This window comes from Anopheles funestus, chromosome 2RL (genome assembly GCF_943734845.2).
Source record: "Anopheles funestus chromosome 2RL, idAnoFuneDA-416_04, whole genome shotgun sequence".
NCBI lineage: Eukaryota > Metazoa > Arthropoda > Insecta > Diptera > Culicidae > Anopheles > Anopheles funestus.
This window is the reverse complement of record NC_064598.1, coordinates 43826530-43851462: the sequence shown is the minus strand read 5'-3', so window position 1 is coordinate 43851462 and position 24933 is coordinate 43826530. Positions and strand designations below refer to the sequence as shown.

Below are 24933 nucleotides of genomic sequence, written 5' to 3'. Positions count from 1 at the left end.
ATTTTCAAGGAGAGCAGAATCTGAAGATCAAGGGAAACGTTCATCTTTAATATTGAAGACATTACTGGATAAGATAGACCTCGATATACAAAAGAGTTACTCGTGCCAGATCGGATCTGATCAGCGAATATCATTCAGGTATTGCGACTTTTGAAAATATGTACTTGCGAGAATCAAAATTAACGGCTGACTTGAGGTCTGAGTACTTATTGGTCTCCATTGTATATCGAAGAATCTTGTATCATGTTTCTTAAACGGATTCTTCGACGTTTGATGATCAGCGAAAAGGAAATGTACTTTCCTTGAGGAGTTATGGAGAATTCAGATGTTATCAATACAAGATCTTTCCTTGAGATTACGGAGATATGAGATGGAGATCAGGAAAAGTTCTTCAAGAAATTGTTATATGCATCAAAAAATTTCATGCCAAAAAGGATTTGCATGTCTTCTTGTTTGATATGACCCACCATTAACAAGATCATTGAAATTGGTAAACTAATGAAGGAGAATCTCCCAATCAGCTTCTCCTGTTCTGGAAGAGCTTTGTATTTTATTTTATTTTTTTTGTTGAGAAATAAGTAATTTTGTGGAAACATGCGAAATACTAGTAAAATAATTTTAAACATGTTTTTTTTTCAAATCATTTTGAATAAAAAACTAAAATCTCGAGAATAGTCTACTAATAACAAATCTTAGTAGGTCTTCCGGATTGAATATCATAGCAGCTGTAGTCTGCATACCGAGCTTTTCATCGAAGTATCGATCATAGTGCACATTTGCATTCCAGAACACGGCAAACGTTGATACACCCATTTATTACGAAGGCAGCTTTTGGTTCGTACGGACGTGTTTGCTTCAGTAATAGTAGTGTTACCGTGTAAGTGTGTCTCCCAGTTCAACTCCAACGAACCTACAGCTGAAGAAGAAGCCTTCAAGTCATCTTTATATTTTTTTAATATTTCTCTACACACTTGAAACCGTCATGGATCCCGAAATCGAAGACATGGATGTAAGTTTTCGTTTGTACGGAGTATCTAACCCTCCATTACATTGGAACATCTTACCGTTACGCCTAATGTTTCGTGCAGGCTCATCTTCCCGTTCAACCGAGCATCTTTTCTTTCCCGAGCGATACGCTAACCAATTTGGCTAGAAGTACTACTCCCCATCGAACGAACACGAAAACACCTACCGATGCAAGCGAACCAATGGGACGGAGTCGTTCCAGGGCCCGTTCACAGTCCCGTCGACGTCGGATGGCTATGCAGCAATCCAAAGCTGCTCAACAACGGGAAGCGGAATCGGAAACTTCACCGATGCGTCAACGGCGAGGACGAAGCCGATCACGATCAGCTGCCAAGAGTCGTACCGGAAGTTCCCGAAGCCAATCGCGTCGTCGCAGTCGTAGCCGTGCATCGTCCCGTTCACGAACTCGCGCCCGTTCGGCTCGTGCTCGTTCGCGTAGTGCAAAGCGTACCAGCCGTAGTCGGCGGCGCTGAAGAGTGTGTTCGTTCGCACCGCAACTCGAAAGAGAAAAATTTCCACATTTTTGTCCTGTTTTTTTTTTTCTTTTTTTTCACCACATTCGAGTTCTGAAGGAGTGCTTAAATTTTATGCATCCTAGTTTGCGTAGGCTAAATTGCAAATGTAATATTACAAACCAGCAGTAAATTTTCGATTACTTCACAAACATGCTCTACCGCGTTTACATATAGTATAAATATGAGTAGCACACACCAACACACAATGTTTAACTTTGCATAGCTTAATACGCTTTCTGCACTTTTCCGCCCCGCGTATACGTTACACTTTTGTAAACATGTGATATTCATCACCGAGTGTGTGTGTGTGTGCGAATGGGACGGTCAGGCGGCATTAGGGACAAAGAGAAAAGAAGAAAAAAAGAGTGTTTCACATTGTTCACATTTTAATACCTCGAATAATGCTTGGCATCTTTGACCGGAAGCTGTGTATGGTCGCCGGCGTGGGTAACAATCATGCCTGGCGTAACGTTCGCCTCTCCAGTGCTGGATTTGCATAACGGAAAGATGAGTAGAAAAAAAAGAACAAACGTGCACGCCTGACCCCAGCGGCAATTCAAGGGAAGAGAAAACTTCCGCCTACCGTTATAGCCAGCCAGCAGGGTGGTGCATGTTGGGTATGTATTTTCTTTTTTTTTTCTCATTTCCCTTTACTCGTCTTCTCTCTGCAATTTCCAATGCACCAGTAAGCCATGAATAAAACATTCACCTTTTTTCGCTTCCCTTTTTTCTTCATCCATTCCCTTTTACTGTGTGCGAGAGTGATATGATAAAATCGTGTACAACGGGGCAGAAACTGGTGGCACATTGCACATTGGGCCAGGGCACAAATGGAGGCCGCGACACAAGGCGGCGAGTTGCGTTTGATTCCGTTCAGGATGATGTTCATTCGCTCCGATGGTAGGCCACGGAAACCGATGACTCTCTGATGATGATAATCTTCCTGCTGCAGAGATGGAAAACAAGACTAGTAACATCATCCTGAAGGATCGGTTTTCCTTAAGTATTCCGTTTTTGTTTCCCATGCATGCAAGTGTTTGGTAGCTGCCATAAAGCTGCGCCGTTTTTTGTTTTGTTTTGCTTTGCTTTGCTTTCGTTTCTGTTGCTCCTCCGCTTTGAAGGATCAGAGGACAGTGCCTAATCCAAAATGGGGCAGCTGAATGCTGCTGCGAGGCCAGCGCGGGCTTAAATTATCATGAACCTACACACACTACAACCATTCACTGCTCTTTCCGGATTTCCTCGCTCCATCGTGGCGTCCGCGTCCCTTTTTTTTTTTTGCTCCAGCGGCACGATGCAAAATAATGAGTTCCGGTGCCGGATAACGAATCGAAAACACAGTGCTACAGCAAATAGCGTGGAGGGGGGGGTAGGTGAAGAGGGGAGCCAGTGGGCAACGGTGGTGGCGGTGCTGGTTGAAGAATTATTTTACCGAAACGGTGGCAAGAAAAGCGAACATTCGCATGCTTGATGTATTCCAAGCGAATCCTCCATTAGCTTCCTTCGGTTCGGTCGGCTTCGACCTTCCGGAAAAAGGGCGGCCAGCATTCATTCCACCCAGCATTCATTGTGCCCGACCATGCTTTGGGGCATTTGTGTGTGTGCGTGTGTTTTGTCTCAAACACACAAAAAGCGAGAAAATGGTATCGTTTGGGTACATTTTTCTAGCAACTGTTGTCCACATGCACGGCTGTATGCTTTAATATTTGCTTCACGAGCTATGCACTAATCTGGGGTTTTCTTTCTTCTTGGTAGGTATTAGTCGTGGCAAAGGTTAGCTACTTTCAATGGTGCACTCGGTCAATGGCCGTGTGTTTTTTTTAAATGGCCGCCAGATGGAAATACTGGTTGCGTAGCTACTCATCAACCGCATTGGTAACTATAGCTGCAAACAAATAGGGAAGCAATTCGAACCGCAAGTAATAAAAGGCTATCGGCCTCACTGATGAAGCGTGAGATGGTTAAATAGATTCCAAATGTAATGTAATGCATGATGTACAATAGCATTCTAAATGTTTTATTGATTAGTTAAATGATCTAAATATGGTTGATTTTGTTAAAAGATTCAAAAGAAGCTCGAATAAAGGTCATTTTTGTGCTTTTTTAATAAGCCTACTACATCAAACTACTAGTTTGTTTGGATTTTCATTTGAAAATATAAAAAAATATGATAAAAACACACACACAACACAAAAAACACCAAAATAAGTGATACATACAGTGGCATTTCATCATTGGTCATCATAAATAAATTATTTCGAAAGCAAATGCTTCAAACATTGAGGTATAGAATTTCAAAAATTACGATCTATGGCAAATGTTTGAAATTAAAACGGTAGCTTTTAACTGGAAATTGGCCTGTATTTTAGCAACCAAACAAAATGAAACCAATTGAGAGATAGCGCTCTAGTCAAACATTAATAAAATTTGTAAATACCTTAGTCAATATAACTCAATCGAACCGGTTTTTAAACAGTGCGTCCCAAAATGATAGCCACATCTTGTTTTTATTTCTTTTTGAGGTTAAAAAGTCCAGATTAAAAAAAATGCAAAGAAATTTTTGCATTTTCAATGAGTATTTAAAAACAATCGGAAAACTACCCGTAAAAAGCAAAAAAAACAAGCAAAATTTGTGTTGTATCAGAATGATTCCTTCACTTAATTTTTATTTAAACTTAAAGCCAAAAAAACTGTTATAATTTAGCCATCAGTACACCCTCTTCTTCTTCTTCTTCTTGGCTTAACGACCTTACACAGGTCACGCCGGCCATTTCTGGTTTACTAGACTTATTTTACCACGTAGCCGGATAGTCAGTCCTTGCTACGGGGGGACGGTCCGGATGGGATTTGAACCCGGTCCGGCCGTGTGGACTGGCGCCGTTTATCACATGCACCACCGAGCCGCCCCTTACACCCTCTACACCCTCTATTATGATTTATTACTTGAACAACCTGAACAGACCACCAGTACGTCAGGGTGATCCTCTTTAAATGCACCTTTCAATCCTTTACCTACAACCTTTCATCACGAGACTAGAAAGCATATCTAGTGATCCAGAGCATTGGTCCCCAACCTATGGTCCTCGGACCACTTGTGATCCGTGGCTTAAGGAGAAGTGGTTCGCGGAAGAAATTTTCGGTCGTTGGACCGTTGGAAAAGTGTTAAACTTTTTGTTTACCATTTCAAGCAATTATATGTGACGAAATCATTCTACGCTTCTCGATATGTCAGATTGTGGACAATTATAATGTTTGCTAATGTTTCATTTAAAAAAATTGCCTCAACAACGGTATACATACATTACGAGTCCTTTCAAAGACAGCACATGTGGGCCACGATATACTTATGTCGAACAAAAAGTGGTCCGCCGTACTAAAAAGGTTGGGGAGCACTGATCTAGACGACTTGGTCAATACGTATGCCAACGATATCTCCATGGTGACTAAATCCCCCGAAAAAATCGAGCGGATCAGAGGAGCTATTGATGCTTTCCGGTGCCACACTTGGAAAAAACGAAGCACTTGACGTGGGACATCTCAAGGTACACAACACCATTACTATTACATTGGTTGAGGGTAGTAGAGAGATTGCGATTGCTTGGCATCCTTTTTCCCAACAATGTTCGTGAAGTGATGGGGCATAACTGGGATATTATTATGAATTAACTCCGACGTTTGGTCCGAAGGATGAGAGATTTAAACCTCGTGCAGAAGATAACCCTCCTGAATGGTTTTCTTCTGCCTAAGCTAGAGTATGCGGCTTCTGTATGTGGTATCAGAGTCATAGACATAGCCAAGATGTCGGTGACTATTGGTCCATTCCTGTCCGGAAGGATCCGGAGGCATACGTGTGCCGCTGAACCTCCTACCATGGTCCCGAAACCGTGGAGGACTAAACCTGCATGTCCTGGATATAGCTCACCAGCAGATATGCCGCTGAAAAGGAGTGTCTGGAGACACATGTCGTGCCCCTCATAACTCCTATACCATCGACGTATCCATGTCTCAAGAAGGTTGTCATGCAACCAGCATACATCCCGGGCACAATCTCCAACATTACCGCCTGAGCACTTCGCCGGAGAGGCTAGTTGAGAGGCTTCCTGACAACCAAGATAGAGCAAGAATTCCCAAAAATAAGCTGTCGATAAGTTCGGGCCAACATCATGTCTTGGCGGCTTTCATCCGTACAGAGATCTATTCTTCATCTGGTGACCCACAACAACTTAGCTCAGAGAGACCTAAAGGCGAAAATGAACCAAGGATCACGCCTCGCACAGAATGCTCCCTTGTAGATACAATAAGCAATAGGATAAATAAGATGGTAATCGTTGGAAAGAACAAGGTTAGATATGAAACATAGTTGTCTCTGTTACATTATATTTTTATTAATAAATGTATCATTGATTTTATCTTTTCTGAACTCCATAATTTCCCTCTGAAATGTGCGTTTTACATATTTATTTGAACGAAATTAACATTATAGAGAGCAGCATTAAATAAAATGCTTGTTTTAGGGCATACATTGTAATTTTCGTACTGTGTTTCGTAAGGTGATTTTTGTATTAAGTTAAAAAAAACAGTGATTCATGAGAATCACAAACAAATTTTGCTAGTTATTTCGCTATTCCCGTTAAAAGCGATAGCAAACAGTTTAGCAGAAATACGCAAATTCGCAGAGGGTGGTTTGTTTTTTACTATATTAGGTTTTCATGTTTTAAAATCAACGGAATTCATATAAAAAAGCCCCAAACGAAAGATATAGTGACTGTATAGTTACTGTTAATTATTTGGCTATTATAACGACCTTACAGGTCACGCCGGCCATTTCTGGCTTACTAGACTTATTTTATCACGTTGCCGGATAGTCAGTCCTTGCTACGGGGGAACGATCCGGATGGGATTTGAACTCGGTCCTGCCGTGTAGACCGGCGCCGTTTATCACATGCACCACCGGACCGCCCTAATTCGATAATTTGCATATACTATTTTTTAAATTAACCTGTCTTAAGTAACATTAGTTCAAGTAAGAGGACTCTTATCCTACATTTGTTTGCAAATTACATCATCCACATTGTTGAAAACAACAATGCTGTGATTGATGTGACAATCCTTAAATGTTCTTTGTAATCCCTGTACGTCATCCCCGTCATCCTAATGTTTTCCATTCATTGCCGAAACTATTTTCTAGGATATTTTTAATGAACACTTTTATATTATAAGCTGTTTTTTTAGCTTCACAATGCATTATAAGCAAAGCAGACGAATTAATTCAACAATATAAAAATACTGCAATAGTGTGAAATTTTTTTTGTCAAAATACCATATCCTATCCGGACTACAAATCCACCAAAGACCCGGAACTGTCTCTTTGACTTGATGGTAGAAATAAATTTATCAAATCAGCTTTGACAGGCACGAACCTAATAAGTCCTTAAGCCAAGAAGAATAAAAAATAGAATTTAAATTATTTTACCTCGATAAGTAATGAAAGTTTCAATATGTCCTAGCAGTCGAAATGGCCGGTAGGTCGTTGTAGTGCTCAACTATTTAGCTCATTTACATTATAAACCCCACAGTTATTTTATACTTTGGGTTTAAAATGTTCTGAAAATTTTGAAAAGGTTCGTTTAAAAGTTTTCCTCATGGTACGTAGAGCAAAAATTATCTAAATAAATGATACTGGGCACACACAAAACGAAACAAAACAAACCAAAAATGGTGAAATTTAACACATTCGATCGAACAATTCACTACCATCCAGCTCGACCATCTCGTTCCGTGCCCCGTAGTTTGTTCCGTAAAGCGTGGGTCACTTCTGTAAATTACAGCAGTAAAATGAAACTTTCGGTTACATTAGCAAACACGGAAGTGTGGCCAAACCAAGGGACCATTACCGAATGTCGGCCAGTGTTTGGATCGGACCCATTCACCGAACCCGGGTACTGGAGTGCGCCAACTTTATGTTGAATAATTGAGCGAGGTTTAAAATTTCCTTGCGCACATTATCCATGCATACTTTTCCGCTGCCATTGCCGTGTAAATGTTGACCCAAGACAGGAGGGGCTTTAACTTCCACTTTTTGGAACGCGCCAAAGCCTGGAGGCGGCGGAAAATTGAGGAAAATTTTGCAAAACTGCTTTCATTCTTCAACATTCTACCCCAAAAACCCTTCTGCTGCCATCAAATGCCAATCATTCAACTTTTGCTCCCCCTGCTTCCCCAAAAAACGAAGAGCAGTCCAGCTTTTAAAGCTGGTTAAGCTTTCATACAACAACTCAACAACGATCGATCCGGAAGCTTCATAATTGCGCAAAAGCATGCCTTAGAGATGATGGCGGATGTGCTAAGGGGAGCACATCTTGGAAACCGAACCGTTCGTGGAAATCGTTCTCTCTGTTCGATCGAAGATGCGATGAGCAGGATTTTATCTTTTTTTTTTGTTTTATTGTTTCTTTGTTTCGGGATTTTTCATTCCTTATCGTGTCCCAAGACGCTTTCACTTACATTCTAGCTGTGTAAGAACACGGTGTGGAAAGAAGAAAATAGAGAGGGAGAGAAAAAAAAAGACGCGTAAATCAATTTCGACCGGAAAAACCGGATTTTGCGCTCAATGTGTCCCACGTGACTACGGAAGCTGCTGGTTTAATTAATTTAATTGTATTTTCCAGTGCCTCAACTGAAGTCATCGGTTATGGTTTTTGGTAAGCTTTTTTTCCGGTACCTTATGTTGATTACTTTTTGTAGAAGTAGAAATAATAAAATAGAAGAAAAACTGGACTAAATCCAGTACCTAATGAAATAGAGTTACTGTTGGTAGGAATCGCTTAATTGCTTGCCGGACAACGGAAAAAAACTGAAATAAGAAAGCTCACCCCACCCATACAGACACACACACACACTCCAAGGCAGTAATTATTCAACGCACTCGAAATAGCAAATGCTCAATATTTGGATATACTTTTCGGTAAAAGGTTTTTACGGTAAGTAGCCATGTGGACATTCCACAACCCAAAAACCGTTCCGTTTACACGAGAGAAACAAAAACACTTCAACACTTCCTCTTCCCTCCCTCCCTCCCACACACACACACAAAGGAGCTTTTCCGAGTGGTTTGTTCATGCAGCTATGTTTTTTTTCTGTTACCTTCTTCTCCCGCACAATGTTTGCGTGCAGCGCAACCTTTTGCAAACGGGATTCCGATTACGACGCAAGCACGCTTGTGCGTTGCATGTAAGGAACCGAAACGAGCGGGTGTGCGCGCGCGAAAAAAAAAATAGCTGCCACCCCAAAAGCTGGCACAACATTATTTCATTATGTTTCTGCTGTTTGATTTTGGTCGACTGGCGGGCTTCTATCACTCGAGCCGGCTGCTTCCATCTTGCGTGTGCTGCTACTTGCGCTTTGTTTGTTGCGCTCCGTAAGCAAACTGGTGGTAGTGGTGGTGGTACGCGTAAGCACCAAAAGCACCGGGGTAATAGTAGTAGGAGTGTGCGTACATAATATTACCACGATTTCCACATTGCTGACCCCACATCCCTCGCCCGGCTGCCCCTTACCATGCCTTGCGTACACGCGCAATACTCATAAATATTTAATGATTTATCGTAGCTAATGTTTTTATGTACATGATTTTTATTTTATCTTACCAGTTTTGTGCTTCGCTTCTTTTTTCCTACTTTCATTTTGCAGTTACTTTGTACTTTGGGCCTATTTTTTGTTGTTGTTGCTGTTCTTCTTCATTTTTTGGTGTATCGCTTTTGTTTCTTTGCACCACTCGAGCTTGAGGAACGAAATTTTTATACTCAAACTGCGATGGCTGTGTTTTGTACGGGCCCTTGTTTGCCACCAGGTTATCCACCCATATGATGGTGTTTCGTAAAGAGTTCGTTATTTTGTGCCTTAGGTTTTACGTTTTTTTTTTCTTTGATTGTTTCATTTTGTTTGCTCCGTACTGGCACGCACTGGAACAATTTTGCTTCTGTTTTTTTTTTTGCCAGCACTCTATACTTAACCTCTTACCAGACTTTCACTCAATTCCAAGCACATAATACACAGTAACGGGTGGTGAGTTTATTCTTCTACATTCCTTGTTTTTTTTCTTTTTTTTTTCGTTGTTTCAGGAACCGAAGAAAGAGATGTAGATTTAAATCAATTTGAGTTGCAAATTTGTCACTTGTTACCATATTTTATGCCTTGGAAAGCAAACCGCCCCATACTCGCCCTACTAGTGTTGGCAATTTTATGACACTGGATACATAAATTGGATCACCATGTTTTTTTCCTGTGTGCCTATGATCGACAACACTGTAAAGACGGTGCTTGAAACAACACTGTAACACGGGCAAAAACAAAAGCCCCAAAAAAAACCCCCAAACCAAACGACAGCAAAAATAGGTTCTCATTCATTAAAATGGTATTATTTCTGTTGCGAAGTGTTTTTTTTTTCCTCTTGGTTTCTGTTCTCCATTGGCCATGGGCATATTGCTGGGACTCTTGTTATACGGTTCTGCCTGCGGTTACAGGCAACAGTAGTAGCGCAACAACAACAGCCCAGTTCACCGCAATATTCTTTTCAAGTGAACTTTCACTGCTGTGGGATTCGTGTTTTCATCCGAACCGATCAGCATTGCAAAATGAATCGTAAAAACTGGTAACGGCGCGGATGGTAACGTTCGAAATAATTAACCACACACAAAAACTGGAAACCACCCCTACCGCCTTTCCCGCCGATGTTTGCTGGCACACCGGGTTAAAGGTTGTACCGGAACGGGACGCGCCCTGCAAGGGAGGAACTTGCTGCTGATAAGAAGAAAGAAGCTATTAAGTACTTGAGATTCGGTTTTTTGCCGATACGATGCGTACAATAGGATTATGGTGGGACGGCTTTTTTCTCTCTTCTCAGTGAGGCGAAAAAGGCGAATGTACGGAGATTACATTGCAGTTCGATGTAACAGTGTATCTGTGTGGGTGTGGTTATTATGGCAGCATGAGTTACACTGAGATACGAATACGTGCTTTTTGTCTTTATCGAATCGTTTGCAAATTTTCCAGTCATTTAAACTCCGTATCAGATTAAATTGCGTTTTTTTGCTTATGTGTTTAAGTTTCTCAAAGTTGTTTACTACGGTTTGTTACCCAACTTTATGAGATTAAAAGGAAAAGTTGAAGTTGAAAAGTAACAAACAGAAATCGAAAAGACTAATAATACTTAAGCAAGATATTACCAAAATGGTAATTTAATTTAAAACCATTTTGATTCGGAGATATTTATTTTTGAATACTTACTTTAAGTTTAACTGGCTTTGCCAAACAGTTACCTAAAATTTGAACCAAGATTTCTTTTATTTTGTTATTTTTAGCTAAGTTTTAGTGATTTTGTTTTGATATTCACTTATTAAATAGTTTTTTGTTCAATAAATACTTATATTAACCGTAATAAATACTTTCATTAATAAATGCTTTCATTAACATTAAATAAATTAATTTAATAAACATACAAAATACAAAACATTAAACTTATATTTTTCGGTGATAGTTATGTCCAAAACATGTACAGGAAAAAAATAAATGAGGATAGCAATTGACCTACTTGCAATGTAAAATGCTTCAAATGCATCGGGAACTTTAAAAACCCGACGTAAATGTAATGTAATGTAATAAAAATGTTTCCTAATAACTGTAATGGAGAAGTTTTTTTTATTCATCTCACAGTCTATCCAGCACATCTCGAGAAACGTGAATTAATTTAGCGTAATCAAGTTTCAGGTGATCAAATGAAAATATTTTTCCGCTTTTCTAGGTGCCTTAACTTAAATTATTTTTAATTTTTAATTATACATGTTGGAAACACAAACTTGTCGCTCTAGTCACATTCATCATGATTTAAAATTTATTTAAGTATGTCTCAAAATATGGATAGATCCGTAAAAAAAGTTTCTTTTTTAACTTAAAAAACGTTATATAACATTAATCTTATAATCTAAATCTATCTTTTTATTTTATTCTCAAAACAAGTTGCTTTCTTGTTGTAGTACAAACTATTGGAAAATGTTTCAAAATATCATTTACATTCAAGGTTTAAAATACTTTGAAATAATTATTAACTATAATAATTTTTTTGTGTCAACTAATGTTTTAGAAAATGATTCTAAACATCATTTTTAATACATTGGTTCAACATTTTGCATTAGTAGCGCCAAAAAAAACTTTGTCATACTTTTTGGGATTCTTTAATCACTTTTTAGCAGGTTTTCATTTATTTTATACACAACTATTCCCCACAGATCTCATCATAATCCTATTTCTATACCTGTCTTCCCTAGCTGCTTCATTACCTAACGGTCGACTGGACGCATTTCCTATCCCACGATACAACTAACGTCCGGCACACCTTTTTAGCGAACAGCAGCAGCAACAGCCTCGATAGCGCTCCAAAGGGTACGTAATTAATTAATTATTTATCATTTATTTTGACGCAAGTTTCAGTTGCGCACCACGCAGATTCACCCATCATCCAGAGGGGGCTAGGAGGAGGCAGGGTTTCCCGGTTTGAAACGAACCACTTCGCTAGATTATGATCTAGCCAACCGGTTATGATCGCAATTTTAGAGAAATTACCTCATCTTCCTTCCATGGCCAGATGCTTCCATTCCAACACCTCCCAAGCTCGGTAACTTTATGCCGACGGGGTCACTGCCGCGCGTCACATTTATCGACCACCCTGGTCCACTGGGTGGATGAAGCCGGATGACTATATTTTTCGTGGAAAAGGTTGAATTCAGCTCACGCCTAGGCTGGCTGAAGTGAAAGCGTAAAGTACCAAGCCCACTTGTGTAGGTGGTGCTAGTTGAAGCTTTTCGATGGCAACTCGTTCTAGTGCGGATACCGTGGAAAGGCGTACATTTACCCGTACCCGAGATCTGGACAACGTGCCCGGTTTTTGGTTATTAATATTCAACAATCAAGCCTCCACCGCCGTGTGAAAAACCTACACGCTCAAGCCAATTGTTGTGAGATAACGGGCTGGAAAATGATAAACTACTTAAATTTCATCCTAATCCCGCAACAACATGACACGCGCTACAACCGTTACCGTGTCCACATTGCCCTGCACTGCGTAGGCCAAAATTTCTCCGATAAGGTATTATAGCTGCAAAAGCGCAGATTATGCTGCTAGGCTTGATTGGAGATACGATGCCATGCCATTTTGCAGCAATTTAATAAACTCATTACATGTGTAAATATATGAAATTAAATTCGTAAAAAGCTTTATTTTACTAATGACAAAATTTTTAATGACAATAATAAGAAACACCAGGCATCTCCATCATAAATAAATTTAAATATTAAAAATATAACTTTTTTGTTAATAAAACAAAAAAATTGTAAAATTATTAAAATCTTTTCCCAGCCTAAACCTAATCAATCCGTTGCCTAGCAAGGTACGATTCCATGACATTTTTAGCAAATTTTATAAACTATCTGTATCTGTTTATCTGTATCTGTTAACAAACTTGTTTTACCTTAAACAAAGTTTTTGTAAATTTTTAATATTTTTCCCATAGCAAATCCAAAAAGGTAATCAATCCGTTGCCTAGCAACACTACCCCGGTGATCCATTTGCTTATAAATAAACCGTTTTGCATTCGATCACAACCACTGCTGCTTGCAGGTCGATTCTGCACGGTGAAATCGGTAATTTGATCCCATTAATATCTGATCCAAATCAATGACCGTTGCATAAAACATGACGCTCTAGAAACAAAACAAAACAAAACCAAGGAAAAAAAACTGTCATTGCAATAAGCCTTTTTCGATTATTACACATTTCGGTATCGTCACCGGTAAATCGTGTTTGAGGTCAATTTATTCATCGAAATACCCACAGGCCATTTGGGCTTGTATATGGGACGATTGGAAAGAATAATTATACGCGATTAATTAATATTTTCATCTCCGTATACTGTGTGACCTCACATGGATACGGTCGGCTAGTGGTTATCGTAAAATTGGCATCGATATGCACAAGTACTGGCTACGAAGGATTGATTGCTGACGGTGTAAAATCTGGCACGAGGTTTTAGATTTTGTTTTTGTGATTGAACTCGTCATCCTAAAGAGTTAGTTGGTTATAAGTGACGTGGGTAACATTTAGAAATAAATTTAAAAATGGCTAAAATTTGATATAAAAAAGAAATTATTGGAACACATCTAACCAAATTCACTTTCTGTCTTTTAATAATTATTTAGTTTTCCGGCACGTTCTATAATTTTAATGAATGGTGAAGAAGGAATTAAGAATGCTTGGAAAAATCTTGTAGGCATACTTTTGAAACATTTGCTTACAATTTTCAGCTTGAAACCAAACCACCAAAAACAGCTAGTTTCATCAAGAGATTGTTTGCTGTAGGCTGAAACTCGTCAAACAATTTTTAAAATGAAATTTTCAACTGTTTTCCACTGTCTTCGGTGTCCGAACTAAAGGACAGGTCTTCTTTTCAATTCAATGTTATGCAAGATTTCCTATTTCCTGGGAAATTAACATCAAATAGGTTATCCCTTTTAAACTGGGTTTCCTGTTAAATTATCATCAATTTAAAATCCAAATTAAAATAACTATCATTTAACTCCGAGTATCCTTTGTTTCATTGGATAATGTATTCCTCTTGTCATCTACTCAATGCCTCCTCTCACCTTTTTGATTTCCACTTTTTCTATCATCTCTTTGTGCTCGTCTCCACTCCTCTCGTTGATTCTTTTTTATCTTTCTTTTTTCCACAGTATCTTCAGTTCAGGAGAGTTTCTAAGCCTAATTACTTAAGTTGTTATTTTTGTTATCATTAGTTTTACTGTGTTTAGCTATAAGTCTATAAAATATAAGTCTATAAAGCTATAAAAATAATAATAATAATAATAATAAAATAAAAATAAAAATAATAATAGTTAAATTTGTGTTTCAACGATCTTGACGTCTTTCTGAAGAAAAATAAGGTATAACAGTTTGAAGGATTTTCGGGCCACTTTGTCAGAGCAATCTAGAAAACAGTTTTCACACAAAGATTCATTTTCTTGTGTGAAAATGCCTTGCGTACTCTTTCTTTAAATATTTATTAAAAGAATTTCAGTCGAAGCTAAACATTATTGCTCGGTATGTAATTCGGCACCTGATATTCACTATACAAAGTCAATATCATATATTTTGACAAATATAAACAACAGAAAAAAATGGGAAAAGTGCTGTTAATACTTGTTTTACCACTACAATCCAAAACTTTCAATTTTTTTTTTTATTTGAAACTGATTAAATAGATTAAAATAGAGCTGATGCCCGTACATTTCGTTGGGTAAAAAAAATTGTTCCATTTCTTTTATTTGCAAACTTTATCTTATTGCTCAGCTTTATGCACTTATATAATACCGAATTTCAGAGCAAATCATTTTAAAAAATTAAAACGCACCGTACCGCATGTAACAAATAATTCGTCGATTCATCCGCCTTTTTTTCATCATTTCATTGGATCCGCATCAAATGATTTAATTTACATTTGCTTTTTGATGCGCTCGCAAACTGTTTCCCTCCCCCCTTTGATGGGTACGCTTTGATGGACCATCGATGGTGTTTGGCTTGATTGTTGTGAGTGAAATAAAATAAAATTTATCCATTCGATAAATTGAATTATTCTATCGCATAGTTTTGCATGCGTAAAACCGAACCACTCGGAGAAGAGCTTTGTTTGATCATTTCATATTTTTCCCATGTTTTCACACAAACACACGCACACATATTGGGTGATGTAAATGGGTGAAAAAAAGAGGAAAAGTAAAAAGCACAATCCACCTTTAACATATTGAAATGCGTCGTATTTGCTGCAAAAGATCCCTATCGTCTGAAGGTAATGAGAATGGAATTTTACGTTTTACACCTACCACGCCAAAAAGGGCCATCACAGTTTTCCATCGATCTGTAGGTAGCTCACCATGTACGCGAAACCCTGTTCCATTCAACCTCCGATTCCGATCTACCGTTCCGTTTTCGTGTGTGTTTTCTTCCTTTGCTTCCTCTTTGCATTCACCTTTGACGTACGCGCCATGATCGCGGGCGGTGTGTCTGTGTGTGCGAGCCCCGATTTCATTGATTCAATCACACGCGACAAATGTGTTCACCATTCGTTCAATCGGCTCGGAACGACGAATACCTTAATCAAATTTCCGCCTTCATTAGCACGGAACCGACAAGCCACGACAAACAACTTTATTAAAGCGAATACGTATACGACGACTGCCTCCGTCTCCGAGGCCACCCCCGGTTTCCCGCCCGATTTATCCCATTACACCCGTTGGTACAAAATGAAGGGCAGGAATATTGGTTCCTGCCTCAAAAAAGAGAAAGTGTAAGAGCGGTGGTTGACTTACACCTTTTCGCTAGGGCGCCACTTTCCATAACAAGAAAGGGAAATTGCTCTTCGCACCCGTCAACAACCCTTTGCAGTGGTGGCACGGGGTAGGTAGGTAGCTGGCTACCCACTTTTGGGCCACCACACTCGGTGCCACCAGTTGCAAAAGGTTGAGCAAACTACTATTTTCACCCGAGAAAGATGCAAACGAACCATCGAGCGAGAAAAAAATCCTACCTGAACCTTATCCGGATGGGGGGAACCGAAGAACTGCCTCTGCTTGGGTGTGTGTGCTTTTTTCGTTCTCTTCCTTCTAACCGCTTGAAATGGGAAAGGAAATGATTGCGTTACATGCCTACACGGGACTGGTTGATTTCCGTGTCTTGCCTCCCTTCTTACCGTGTCGAAACCTAAGCAAAACCTGAAGTCGCTCTGCCCTGCTCTTAACATTCCATCACCGCAACCATCCGGGTGCCAGAGAACCAGGTGAACACCGACTAAACCAATGATGAAATGCCGGCCGAAAAATGGACGCGTAACAGGATCAAGAGGGATCCGTGGGTTGGTCCGTGGAAAACGGGTCATGACCCTTAGTACCCGTGGCGCGTAGTAAACATGAGGCGTTTATTTATGCTGTGCCATAAACATAATAACGCTATTCACCGCCGTTGATGCTGTGTCGACTGTGGTAGCTACCACATTGGACTTGTCGTATCCAGCCCCACCCTTCATGGGGTTTACCATTCCAATGCGTATTTGTTTCTTCCTTTTGCCCATTGCCCTACCAAAAACGACAGGATCGACTATCGGTAGCTGTGATTTGACCGTGTGGAGGCGGTCATTTGCGTTTCGCTTTGCTGTAAGACTCTCCCTTCTTTCTCCCACCTTCTCCTTGCTTGCTCCTTGTTTTGTTTGTGTTGCGCTGTATAAATATACATATATAGTTTCTTTTCATCTTTGGTGCGCTTTCAACGCCTTCCGTTCACGTTTGCCACTGTGCTGTGGGGATTGTGTTTGATTTTGTTTCTCTCCCCTCCCGCTCAACGTTTCCGTTCATCCACTTATTACCCTACTCATTCAATTTCGATTTGTTCGCATGAATCAATGGAATGTGAAAGCATGGACGATGATACTGACCAACTGAAGAGCATGTTAAAACATCTGCGGCTGCATTGCAAAAGGGATCAGATTTGTGTAATCCTTATCCTTTCCCGGTATTTACAGAAATAGTCTTTAAAGATGCAAACTACTGAAACTAATTCCTTCATTCCAGGAAACCATTAAATTACAGGAACACATGGAAGCGAAACAAAAATTATCTGATTAAGTTTAAAGGAGTAGATAAAACGTGTTACTTTAACGTTTTTTGACTAACTTTTCAATTTGCTGTTTAAAATTTAAGCAATTCAAATAAACTAATAACCTGCAGTGTATCCGATGGTTTGCAATTGATATTTGGGAAAAATGATGTTTTTGGATCAATCATGCATCTAATTAAGCTCTCTTTCTCTTTTCTTAACTTAACGACCTCTAGAGTCATGCCGATCATTTCTGGCTTACAACACTTATTTTTACCAGATATCCAGTTCGTCAATCATGGCTAGGAGATCATGGTTTAGATGGGATTTAATACCCAGTCCTTTCGTGCGTAAACTGCGCCGTTTATTACATATATTAAAGGGCCGCCCCATAGGAGGCTAGTTAAGCTGTAGGGTGAATCTAGATGATAAGCTTTCAGGCACTTTATGCAGCTTACTCATCTATTTTGACAGTGTAGTACAATATTATAATGGTATTAATGAAATCGTGTGCAACAAATGGATCGTATGGAGGAGAAATACACGAATCTAGTTCAATCTTGATGTTTCAAGTTTAGTCAATAATTATAACAGTTTAAATTAAAATGTAGCATTCTATACATTATTTTTATTAATATTTTATTTCAATCATAGTGAATGCTTTGGTTTTATTCAATTTTTTTAAATCTAAGCTAAAGCAGACTTTAGCTCTACCAACTCTCCACTAACCAGAGGGTGATGGCGAAAGGTTGTCAGTTAGTTTGTTAGTTTTGTCTAAATACGTTTAGGTATAGGAGGAGAAAAATAAATCACAACACTTTCCATGGGGTAGAAACTAATAGTCGTTAAAACTCAAAAGTGATACAAAAATTACATTTAAATTATCTTTTAATTACTTCTAATGATAAAGCATTTTTCTTTTCATTTGTTTCAAAACCACCGCGTCATCCGTTATAAAACAGAGCTCATTCCCAAAAAGTGCTAACATAGCTGTACTGCATCAATGTTAGTTCTTTGGGTGGTTGGAAGGGGCAGCCCAGTGGTATGTGATAAACGGCGCAGATCCCACACGACAGGAACGGGCATCAAATTCCATCCGGACCGTTCCCCAGTAGCACAGTGCACAACGGCCATACACATGTCGGGATAAAATTCATTTCATAAACTCTTGTGGTTATTTTCATCAAATAAATTTGTTATGACTAAAAAATGTGTGATTATATAATTGTTCACAATTTTTCTCGAATAATAAAGTTTTCAATAATTAGTATAAATAGGAACTAGTATGATGAAAGAAACTAGTGGAGTTTGACTTCAATTAAGGAACACTAAATTGAACAAACAAGGAAGGTTTTAAACGTAAAAAAATAATTCATTATTAAGAAACAACTAAATAAGTAATATTTACTAAATTTTATATAAAATAATGAATTATCAATCAAATTCTAGTCGTTTGGAGAATGGCGTCGAAATCATAATACGCTCTCGGTTTTCCAGAAATACTTAAATATTTTTCACGATCGCGCATGGTCGCAACCAATTAAAACGAAAACATATAGTAAAAATGTTAGTCTTTCATATGATAAATGAAAAAAGAGTGAACTAGTTTGCAAACATAATTATTTTCATTATCTAACACAATATTTCTGAGAATAGCAGGAACTTCATTTGGTTTTTCGTAATGTTTAAGGCGGGAAAAAATTATATTATCAACACATTGATTAGAAGTGAAAAGTATGTAAAAACATGTCCAAAAACGTCAACATTATAAAACTCGGTCAATTGATTGAAGACATTTGCCCAAAGTGCTTAGCAAGAACTGATTATCCGGCTATGTGGTAAAAATAAGTCTAGTATAAGATCGTTAAGCCAAGAAGATTTAGAGAGAGTTTATTTTATCGTTGCTTGACGTAGCTTTCAAACTATTCAAATTGATATAACTTTTTTAGTTTGATAGCATTTTTCCTTTTTAATGAAACTTAAATATTTATCTTTAATTAAGTGAAAGAATTTCATGTTTCATATCGCTTGTTTTTAACGTTTTTTATGAAATTCCTGCGAATAAAAACGATTAATGAAAATCAATGCTATACACAATTCAAATGAAATTTTGTATGGGCAGCTTATTATTTAACTTATTATTTAATTACTTTGCGGTTTTTTCAAGCAGCGAAGCGTATTACAACACATAAACGATTCAGAATATAATAAATATCAGTAAAAAAAATATATCAAATCAAAACTTTCTACTACATTATTCATTAATTCAATTTGTCTGATATTGTTATTAACACATTTATTATTTACATGCTTCAATTTTGAAATCGAATTTCTTTGCTCGATGTAAATATTTCACAACTGTTCGAGTACACCGCACACAAAAGAACAAAAACCATCCAAACATAACTGCCACCAGCCAGATACTGCGTCGTACAGCCATTCGCAAAAACTATATTAATCTTCCATAATGATAATTTAATACATATCATGAAACTTAGCTCGGAACGCAAAAAAAAGAAAACATTATCAGAACAGCTACTACACAGTACACTGTCTGTAAAGCTGCTTGTCCGCTCTTCATACAAAATGGCCAGCAAACCGAAAACCAGGCTTGCGAATTTCACCTTCAAGGTTGAAAAGCTTTAAGATGCTGTTTTTCTTCCAGCGTACATGAAGCTACCGAACATGCTTACCCGAAGGGCTTCCCATCGTCCTCTCAAGCATCCTTCTACCTGTTCCGCCCGAGGCAAAGACCCGGTGATCGTAAATCAAATTATCGAGCACTAAATAACCCGTTTTTCTGGCGGGCGCTGAAAAACCCGTACGAGAACTGAAGCGAAACTTGCTGAAGGTCCGGCAGTGTTGGGAAAACTGGACAGGGAGCGTACTTTCTAAATTGAATGTTCATACTGTTCCAGCTGTTTCCAGCTTTGGCTTTGGCTTTCGGCCTTCCCTGGCCAAACCCCTTGGACCATCCTACGTCAATTCACGGTTATGCGATTCATTTCACCCGGGTCCCCGTAATCAGGGGATTACATTTTCACTATCACCAAACACGCCAACCCATCGTCAGTGGTGCAGAAAAGGAAGCGAAAGAGGCGAAGAATACACCTCACAAACATCTCCCTCCCCAACCTCTCTTGTCCTTCCACCTTCCTCTCTCTTCAAGCTTTTCCGACGCTTTCAATAGTGACCCGAGCAGAAGCTTTCGCCGTGCTTTGCCATGCCTTTGCGCCTGCTTCGATGAGTTCATCTTTCGACACCAGGTTGCTATGACACGCATCCACCAAAAAAAAGGTGCTGTGGACGCACAGAGCGAGCGGTGGAATAAAACGACACGGCAGGGAAAATTAAGCCATAACCGAAGGCGAAAAAGCAACCTCCCACCCCACCTCCATCCCCACCCCCCAGAAACGCACACTGAACGGGGTTGGGTGCACTTGCTAGCCGGAGCAATAAATTAAATATCCCCTACCCTATGGTCTAGAGTTTGGGACGAAATTTCGTACCACGTTGTACCTTTTGGTTTCTTTTCTCGAAGATTCGCTTCACTGCCTTCTTCCCTCCAACCAACCAAGAGAGTGTGGTTCATTCTATTACTAGCAGTTTCGATTATCTGCTTTTCATTTATCATTCTCCTCGCTCGCGCATTTCCTTTTGACATTAATCGCAACTTTTCCTCTCCACGGAAGCATCTGCGTTGGGGTTTTTTTTTTGCAGTTCCTTCGACTCACATTCGCCTTGCTTCCAATGTTAGTACTAATCATGGGTTGCCGGGGCTTAATGTCGCTTTTTGAAGCTACACCAGCCTACCCGGAAACCTTCGTCTGGTCCTTATCCCTGGTTTTGCCTGACATTTTCCCGATGCGCGGAAAACCCCATCGTACCATCGATAGCAGTGTGCTCAGTAATCTTTAAATTAAAGCTAACTTCCAAACCACCGTCAGTGAAAGGGATGGTTGAACGAAAGAATTTTTTTTTACCACACAGCTTCCCGAGCGACGTCCCCAAAATTGCAACAAGATTTTTCCGATTTTCTTTTTAGATATATTTTTTCTTACTTTTTTTTCTTATGCTTCTTCTATCTTTTGGCCTGCCCTCCGTTTCGTTTCTGCATACCGCGCACATAAGGATAATTTATCGATATTGGCAGCGGTGGTAAAACGAACCAGGTGCACTCGATTCATACTGACAGGATATTGCAATTAAATCGACTCCAGCTCCACGGGACCACAGCACACGAACGTTCTATAACAAAAAACAAATTTAATTTACTTTTCGAAAAAATATTGTACACCATATACTATGGGCGAATATTTAATTGCATTTATTGATCAATGGTTGGTATGGGCATGGGTAATTGATATTGATATTGGGTAAATGAATCCATTTTATCTATTCAAATCAAATTCAACAATTTTGTTAGGAGAAACAACCGTTTCGGAACATTGGGGGAACATTGCGTCATATGTGGATTTGTTTCCCTTTTGGTTTTCGTGGTATTGTATGTTGTTCTATAATGAGAACTTGCATGAAACAATGATTTAAAGGGTGTTTTTATTAGTTAGATAGTAAAGCGACATTTCTCGATTTTCTTCAAGTTGCACTCGTAAATGTCCAGATAACATTTTAAGTTTTATCATTCTTACGTCTATGTACAAGAATTTTCTTTAATGAATGTTGTACTAAAATAATAATACTACTACAGTAAAATGCTATTTAAAGTATCCAGCATAAAAAATTTCATTTAAAATATCAATATTATATTCAAATTACGATTACACGGACCGTTAAAAAATTTAGATAAATATAATTAATTCCAATGGTAAAGAAATGATCATAAGATGCGAAGTCCTGCAGGCCTCACTATGAGTAAATGAATTATTAAGATTAACTTTTATTGATCTTAATCTTAGTAAAAAACAAGATTTGTAAATCTTGACACGCAATGTTTTCTCTTAGATTTATATATAAGCCCTAAGACGATTTGAGGACTTTACAGCGCTTTTACAGTATGATTTGAAATTGGCATGAATATCTGCTTTAATGGTCAGTCTTCTGGTTACCTTCAACGTGGAAACTGTTCAGCATGGTAAAAAGTCATAAAAAAGTAATTTGATTTTAAATTTCCATAATAAAAATGTAATGAAACATTATCATAAACAGTAGATCATCGACTCCTTCTAGCGAAGTTTGTCAAATTAGATTTACATCACCTCAGTTTATCTCCTTTCCTCCGGATCGTATCTTTGTGGACCGACGTTACAGAGTTAAATTCACGGTTTCCTCGCTAATTCATTGTCACTCAGGCGTACCACAGGACAGTAATCTTGGACCCTTTATTATTTATATCAATGATTTCTTGCCTGCTATATGTTTACAACATAAGAATTTTTTTTTTTACAACGTAAGAAATAATTCGTTTGTGATGATCTGACAACGATAACAAAATATCAATCGAAAGGTGTTTTAGAATTTCCTTACAACGTTTAAAAGAACTTCCTTCTAGCACAATTGCCACGTAAAATTAAATGTGTGGCATTGTAAAACGATTGACAAGAAACTTGGTGTAGAATTAGACGAAAAATTAACCTTCAAGACATACATTTAAAATTGACAGAACAAATAGGATGCTAGGTAATACGACAATCTACTGAATTCGGAGATCTTCCAAGTTTAAAAGCTTTATACTTCTGATTGTTATTGGTTTTGAATGATGCCCTCAAACAGTCGAAATGGGTAAATAAATAGAACCCATCCCGCCTTGGAAAGACAAACTCAATATGTCCGACTGCTCGGTGTCTTTTGCTTGGCATCTGGAGCATCGAAGGAAAAATGCACAAAAAGTGTGTTTGTTAGTATATACAGCAACAGCTAGAACTCATAGACAACGAAGAATTCTGCACAATGAGTATATACGAAACTGAAGCATTGTTCAACGATCTGTTATTGACAATATGCAGATAATTTAATACGCATTTTAACTACTTTAATTAGAATTTTACTATTCAGTTTTTAAGGCAAGGCTTTTAGGCTCGTACACCATCAAAACCCGACTAAACGAACATCAGATCTCTGAATTATTTATAAAAAAATAAAAAAAATTTGGCTCTCAAGAAAAAAACATGTTGAACAGGAATTGTTTCTTCAGAGTGGAATCCGGCAATCTTCCTCGAAGCTTACTTAAACCAAATCAATATTGTACAAAGCTTTCCGATATGCATTATGTGTCAGTTGATAAATCTGATGTACAATATATCATTTTTATATTGAACAAAATAAGAGAAAGATTCACACATCTACTTACACAAATTTTACTTTAACTTGAAAATAAGCCCTTAATTTCTAGCATTAACTGAAAAACTCTGTAAAAACTTTGATTTATGGAAAAAAGCAACGTTAAAAGTTTAATTATGAATAATAATTTTATTAAAACAACTATCATTTTTTATTGACGAACGCTTTTTCTCCCTTAAATTAATACCAAATAAAATCATCGTACTTTGGTGCTTTAATTTTACGATGCTTATTTAATCAGTCTCCCTTACACAGTACATATAAATCAAATTTCCAAATCCCTTGTTGTACTTCGTCTTCCCTGTTTTTTTTGCTGTTGTCACAAATATAGCATCACGGGACAGGATGCGAAATCTTACGCCTTACGCGCCGTGGTGGATAACATAAAGCCATGAGCTTAAAACTAATTATTGCTTTATACGATGGCAAACTGTTTCCATTATCCGGTCGATGGAAAAGAAATTAAGACACATTTAATCCCGAAACATCGTCCAGCGGCTAAGGAAAAATCAAAGGCCCGTCGCCCATTTGCTCTTCAGCCAAAAAAAACACGCGCGTGCTAAAGCTGAGACGAAGCTTTTCCGGGCCGAAACGTTCTAAGTTACGCTCAGCCTGTGCCCGATTCCGGCTAAAGGAAGTGGGACGCAGCAAAACGGAAAAGGAAACAGAGCAACAAAAAAAACTACGACACTAGACACAGAAAACTTTACGTCTTCCGAAGAAAACAAAAAAAAAATCTCATCAAAATGAAACGCACAGCGGAAGTGGCAGCTGCAGTACCGAACTCGAACATAATCGCCCAAGGAACCGCGCCGATAATCGGAGCGATGGAAATTGAAGACGAAGCGGTTTTAAGCAGTGCTTAACGAAACATCACAAACTTTTACTTATCCGAGCCGGGGAAAAGGAGTGTGAATATGTAAATGTGTGTGTGTGTGTGTGTGTGCTTTAGTGAAAGATAAAAAGAGAAAGCAATAGAAAGAAACAGTGATGTGCTGAGACAGATACAGGCAGCAGCAGTAGGGAAGAACAAAACTGAACGATACAAACGAGATTGAGAAGCCTTCGGTGGTAAAAACTTTGCTTTGTTCCGGGGTTTTAGCAGGCCAAACGTGCAAACCAAGGGGTAACAGTCAAAAGTGAAATAGTTTAAATGAAAAACTTCACTTGTGTTTTTGGTTTTTCTTTACGCCATTGCCATGGCCATCCCCACCCGGTTTCACCTTTTGCGTGGTATTTGCAGATTTCGGTAAATCGTCCCTCCCATAATGAGTTGCCCGTTCGGTGAGCTTTCGGGGGGAAAAGGTAAGGAAAAAAAGGAGTGAAAAAATACATTCGCATACACACACACACACACCGCGAAGCTTCAGCAATTAAAACTTTAATTCCTTCTGTTTTCGCTCT

At 38.5% G+C, this 24933-nt stretch overlaps 1 protein-coding gene across 1 annotated transcript; it reads left to right on the top strand.

Annotated features, from left to right (window-relative positions):
* The first annotated feature begins 780 nt into the window (after positions 1 to 780).
* Positions 781 to 1690, top strand: LOC125760581 (serine/arginine-rich splicing factor 2-like). The gene is made up of 2 exons (XM_049420841.1): positions 781 to 1009; positions 1089 to 1690. Exons 1-2 carry the CDS (start codon positions 983 to 985, stop codon positions 1497 to 1499), a joined length of 438 nt encoding a protein of 145 aa, XP_049276798.1. The 5' UTR covers positions 781 to 982; the 3' UTR covers positions 1500 to 1690.
* The last annotated feature ends 23243 nt before the right edge of the window (positions 1691 to 24933 follow it).